General features: G+C 38.1%; 1 protein-coding gene across 1 annotated transcript; it reads right to left on the reverse strand.

Moving 5' to 3' along the window:
- Nucleotides 1-1,739: 1,739 nt before the first annotated feature.
- Nucleotides 1,740-5,763, reverse strand: LOC107485294 (uncharacterized). Its single transcript, XM_016105811.1, has 4 exons — nt 5,636-5,763; nt 4,457-5,330; nt 1,960-2,077; nt 1,740-1,801 (listed from the first exon to the last, which is right to left on the reverse strand). Exons 1-4 carry the CDS (start codon nt 5,761-5,763, stop codon nt 1,740-1,742), a joined length of 1,182 nt encoding a protein of 393 aa, XP_015961297.1.
- Between the last annotated feature and the right edge of the window lie 603 nt (nt 5,764-6,366).

The following is a 6,366-nucleotide window of genomic DNA, read 5'->3' on the forward strand; positions in this document are numbered from 1 at the left end:
CAACCCCCTTCACCGGCAAGATCCTCTAGGTTCACTTCTCGAGGCACTTTGATAAGCCAACGGACATGCGATACGATAGAACTAAGGATTCTCAGGAATACTTAGCAGCATTCGAGGCTTGAATGAATTTGGAAGGTGTCTCTGATGCAGTACGCTGCCGAGCTTTTCTCGTAACCATCGCGGGACCCGCGATGAAATGGTTTAATTCCTTGCCTCAGAGGTCCAATGCGTGCTTTTTGGACATATCCCGAAGATTCTTAGCCCGTTTTATAGCCAAAATTGCCAGGGCTAAACACCCCATAAACCTCTTGTGGATAACCCAACATGAAAATGAGCCGATGAGAAAATACCTAGACAGGTTCAACGATGAATGTTTAGAAATCAACGGTCTTACGGATTCAATTGCAAGCATTTGCCTAACCAACAGGTTAACAAACGAGGACTTCCGAAATCACTTAATCACTAAACCCGTGTGGACTATGCACGAGATCCAAAACGTGGCTAGGGAATATATAAATGACGAGGAGGTCAGCCAAGTCATGACAGCCAATAAACGAAATGTCTCGACCCCCCCGGCAGGTCGGCGCATTCCTCCCCACGAGGGAAGGGGCCAAGGATCAGTCGAGCAAACCTCCCCGATCCCCGAGAATTAAAATTTTTACCGACTACATTCTCCTGCCTGCCCCAATTGCAAACGTCTACCAGCAAATAGCCGATTGCAGCGTTATCCCGAAAGCCAATCAGCTCAAGGAACGGAGTGGAGGAAATAAGTTCCTGTACTGTGATTATCACTAAGGGTATGGGCATAGGACGCAAGACTGTTTCAATTTAAAAGACGCTTTAGAGCAAGCAATTTGTGATGGGAAGCTCCCAGAGTTCACAAAAATTATACGTGAACCATGAAAATGGAAAAGACTGATGCGGACCCCACCATCGTCAATGTCGTGGTCGGACAACCAGGAGAGAAATCCAAGTCCTCTCAAAGGAAAGAACTCAAGATCCTTGCAGCGACCGCCTCGAAACGCCGAAAGCTGCCTGCTTTTCCAGATTTCACATTCAGCCCATAAGACTGTCGTGTTGAAGATACTATTGATGATCCGCCCATGGTCATCACAGCCAAGGATGATCTTGCCTCGTAAAAAAGAATATTAGTTGACACGAGTGCCAACACTAATATTCTGTTCAGGAATGCTATCGATGCCCTAGGCTCCGAGATTCGAAGCTCCAAATGCACCAGCACGGTGTAGTGGTCCTGGGGGATTTCTTTATCAAGCTAGATGAGGCTATTAAGCTCTCGATCTGTGTCAGAAATAGAAACAAGAGAAAGACGGCCATGGCTGACTTTTTCGTTCTCAAAGACTCCACCGGCATATAACGTCATCTTGGGAAGGAAGACTACCAATGATTTTTACGCGGTAGTATTCACGAAGTTCCTAACCATGAAGTTTTGGGTAGACGACAGTACCGTTAGGACCATCCATGGCGACTTAGAATCGGCAGTGGCCTACAACAATGCCAGCTTGTCCTTGAGAAAGAAATCCCGCAATGCTGCAGGAGTTTTCATCGCTGATTTAGACGCGAGGTTGGAAGAATGCCCCCGGGCAGAGCCAGAAAAGGACTTGGAGAAGGTGCAAATAGGAGAAGTGGAAGAAAAATACATCTTCATCAACAAAAGCCTGCCATACGAGCTCAACGCTCCCCTAGCATCCTTTTGAGAGTGAACGGGGATCTCAACTATATCAATTGTCTTGTGTCTCAGTCTCTGCTGCATCTAGAGTATCATTAACTATTTTTCTTGAATCTTCAATTAACACAAAAACTTTCGACATGTATACAATAATGTAAGTCTACTCAAGTCATAAATAAGAACTCCCAAATAATTAGATGCTAATTTAGAAAAAAAAGATAGTTAACATGTTAAGACATTTTTCAAAACTAAACAAAATAAACAACAAGTACCATTTGTCTTATTGGGAGTTTGGGCATATTTCTTATATATAGAGTGCAATTTTATAATCTTTATTTCTTCTTGTGATGCAATATCCAAATTAACAAGATGCTTGTTTGTATATCGCGTCTGCATGATAAAAATATAGTTAAAGATTTTTAATATAACAACTAAACTATTTGAATTTTGAAAGGGATTGCATCATTATACCAAGTTGCATATATTTTTTAAAAACCAATATATTTTTGTTCATTTTAGCATTTTGGTTTTTACTTTGATTGAATGTTACTTATTTTGATTAACTTTAAATCAATTAAGCCAATATATAACATGACACAAATTTAAAGTTAGAAAACTAGTGATTGTGACTTGAAAAAAAAAATCAAATAAAAAAAGAAAAACGAAAATGTGTTGATTTTTCCAATAATTGATATTAACAGCTACAAAAAAACTTACGGTTTGTGTGCAGTATTTAGCAACGGTTGCCAACCCGCCACAATAGAGGCAAAACAAATTCATTTTCAAATATAGCGGCAGTATCCGCTGCTAAATGCTTATTTGTAACAATTATTTCAGTGGTTAGGAAAAATTGTCACTATTCATTTTGCGAAGGTCAAAATCGTGGTATATATCCGACTTAAAATTTGTCGCTATCTAACAGAATTCTTGCAGTGTATGCAAGTGTTATTAAAATTAAAGTTACATTTTTTTATATTTTGGTAATACTTTTTTAATCAATACTTTTTAAAAAATTTTATTTAACTATAAATAAACGTTACTTTAATTTTATCAATACTTTTAAAATATTGTAATCACCGTAGTTTGTTTATATATATATATAACAAATAACATTTTAAGAATAAAAATATGTATCTCAAACTTCTTTATATTTTCATTATATATAATAAATAATAAATACAAAAATAATATAGCTCATCATTTTAAAGTGTGTAAAGGATATATAATCTGGGCAAGTTTGACTTGTTATAATAATTATTTTAAAATTATTTTACAAAAACTGTTTGAGAAAGACACAAATATAAGAGAGATCAAACAATTATATAATGTCACCTAATTAATTTTTATATAGAAAATATAGATTAACAATTTTCTTTTAAATTTTCTCTCCTTTGTTTGATAGAGCAAAAATTAGATATAGTGAAATAGTAAATAAGTAGCTCGAACTGTTCAGAAAAAAGCTAGTATCAAATTTTTAGAAGCAAATGTTTTAACTAGAAAAACGAAACAAAATATTTAATACAAAAATAATACGTTTTAAATATTAAGAATAAAATTTTTAAAATAATACTTTAATCCAAATTTTCAGAAATTATTTTTTTTGTGGATGCAGTGTTGGTGTATTGGTCGGATATTGGCCAAAGAAAAAAATTGCCGATGAGTGGAGCTCACTCTCAACATGCTGGAGGCGTGGTGGCTGAACGGGAGAGCCAGGTGGCAGCACGTTGGGGGCGTGGTGGCTGAGCAGGAAAGCAAGGTGGCAGCATGCCGAGGGCGTGGTGACTCACCACGCGAGGGGCGTGGTACATGGAGGCCCGTGAAGCTTAGCAAAGCTGTGCGGAGTCCTAATGCTGCTGTTGCACCACGTGAGGGGCGTGTTGCAGGCCTGCCTGCATGCAAGGGACAGTGGTGCTCCTTGATGTATATATGCATGCATTGGGCTCTCTTCTTCTCCCATTCATGGTGTTTGAGCTAAAGCCAAAAATATAAGGGAGAAGGAAAGAAGGAAGTGGGTTAGTCTGTAGGTAGTATTAGTGAGGAGAGTGTAGTGAGTAGTAGTGAATAGTGGTGAGTTAAATTTATACGGCGAAAGAAAAAGAATATTAGTTCAAAGGATTAAAAAAAATGGTATGTAATTATCTGGCACCTGAAAAATATATTATCAATTATTTGGATCATTCTATTTATGTAAGTGGGTAAATTTTTTTTTACTGTATTTAAAATAAAGTTTATTTTATTTTTTATGTTTTTATTTTTTTATGCATGTATATTTTGTAATGAGAATATTATTTTGTGTATTTTATAAATATTTTAAGAATATAACAATAGTTTTTATAAAATAAACGTTAATAATAATAATGATATGTATAATTTGTTATAATTTTTGTTATTATGAATATGTTGAAGAATAAAAAAAAATATTTTGACTTTGTAAAAATATATGTTGCGTATATATATGGGTAAGTACATATTATAATAACTTAAATAAGTAAAATGTATAAAATAGTATATTATATTATATTGTTATTAAAAATTGAAAAATAAATAAATTGATAAATAAAGATTATTAAATAATACGTGATAGATAAATATTATTAAATATTGTTATCGCATAAATATGTGAATGTTTATTATAATATTTATAAGGGTTATTATTTAATTAATGTAACATATATCTTTGTTGATGCAGCCTAATAGGAATTTGTTGGTGCGTAAATTGGATCCGCCACAGATGTGGTCTCCTAATGGTGTGAACTCAAATCTATATACCTTACGAACTTCCATCATCTTGTACATATCATGCACATACAACTGCCAATCGAGACGCTGGTTAGCACAGCAAGCAATAACATGGCGACATGGTATTCGTTCAACCTGAAAGTGCCCACAGTCACACGTCCGTCGTGCAAGATCAACAACTAACACCTTTCCAGTAGTCATTTCGCGCACCTCAAACACCTCATTTCGTCTATCAAAGCGGCGCACAACTATATTCCCAACCTGTTGCATACTTGCTTCTATCCGCTGTTGCGCAAATGCAGAGTACGTAAATCCAGCACGCTTGCGTTCATGAGTTTCGGCACTCTTCCGCATAAAGAGTTCATTTAACATATAATATGTTGCTCGGACAAGCGCCAACACAGGTAGATTACGGGCACCCTTCAACACTGAGTTAATGCACTCGACAAGGTTCGTTGTCATATGCCCCCATCGATGTCCCTCGTCGAATGCCAATACCCAATGTTTGAGTCCGATGGCATCGCACCACCTGGCATATGCCTCGCCTCGCTCTTCCAACCTCTTATAGTTGATATTGTACTCCTCTACCGTTCTTGAATACCCTACGTTGACAATAAGCTTTTGTAAGTGAGGGACTTTGAATGCCCTTAAGAAGTTACTGCCGATGTGTCTTATACAAAATATCCACCATGCTCTTGGAGGTTGCCAGTCACCACTGGAACGATTAACTGCTGCCCGTATTGACTCATGCCGGTCTGAGATCATACCCACACCGTCTTTTCTAACAACATACGTTCCCAGATTCCTAAGAAAGAAGTGCCACACATCAACTGTCTCACCTTCCACCAAGGCAAAGGCACAATGTTCTAGTTTCCATCTTGTGCAACAGCGACTAGAAGTGTACCTTTGTATTTTTCATATAGATGTGTACCGTCAACCTGAACCAGGGGCTTGCAATGCCTAAATGTCCTAATGCATGGATTGAAACTCCAAAATACACGATGAAGTATTTTTACACCTTGTGCCTCCTCATTCCCGTTGTACAGTGGTCGTGTTTCTATTTGGACAACTGAACCAGGAATCTTTTGCACCATGACCGAGAGCTACCATGGCAATGCTTGGTAAGATTCCTCCCAACCACCAAAAACTTTGGCAACGGACTTCTGCTTTGCCAACCAAGCCTTTCAGTAACTGATGGTATAGTTGAACCTTGACTGGACTTCCGCAATTATAGATTTCACCTTGATGGACAGGTCCGTCTCGACCAATGGCCTTATAGCCTCAGCAACTGTATCCGAGTCCAACTTGGAATGATCTTGTAAAATTGTTCCGATCATGCACGTGTGCCTACCGTTGTATCTGCGTATCTCCCAACAACCTTTTTTCCGTATCAAGCTGGCTCAGATAAGCCAGTCACATCCACGCCCGTACATCTTGCATTTTGCATAGAACGTCTATCGCTCAGACTCATACACATCATAGTCAACTCCTCTAGATATAGTGAAACTTCTAATTGCGGTGACGATCGACTTTCTAGAACTATATTCCATTCCAATTCGGAACTCTCCGTCCTCAGGATCAGCAATTCCTACAGAAAGCCGAAATCATCGTTTATTGCACAGTCCAAAGTATAAACTCACAAAAACTTCTTATTTAGTCAACACGTACCTATGTTTGCATATTCCGGAAACTCGGGGGCATGCATGGCGTCGAGATCCAACTCACGCATAAAAGGTGGAACGCCCATCGGTTGACTGCTCGAGGGATGAACCACTACATTCTCTGCTGCTGCCTCAACTCCCACATCACCATCCTCATCTTCGTCGCCGGCTTCATAAGTGGCTTCGGGCTTCATAAGTGGCTTCGAAGTCCTCTTCACTGTCACTATTCATTCCTTCGTACACTGCAGCCATATCATTATTTACATCTATATCATTTTG

Source organism: Arachis duranensis, chromosome 4 (genome assembly GCF_000817695.3).
Source record: "Arachis duranensis cultivar V14167 chromosome 4, aradu.V14167.gnm2.J7QH, whole genome shotgun sequence".
NCBI lineage: Eukaryota > Viridiplantae > Streptophyta > Magnoliopsida > Fabales > Fabaceae > Arachis > Arachis duranensis.

Excerpts from the sequence above, each read along its gene's own strand:
- LOC107485294 (XM_016105811.1), bottom strand. The coding sequence starts at position 5,763 with ATGATCGGAACAATTTTACAAGATCATTCCAAGTTGGACTCGGATACA. Across the intron at positions 5,331-5,635 it reads ATTGCGGAAGTCCAGTCAAG|GTACACTTCTAGTCGCTGTT; the intron begins GTTCAACTATAC and ends AAAAATACAAAG. Across the intron at positions 1,802-1,959 it reads AACTCCCAATAAGACAAATG|ATTCAAGAAAAATAGTTAAT; the intron begins GTACTTGTTGTT and ends TGTTAATTGAAG.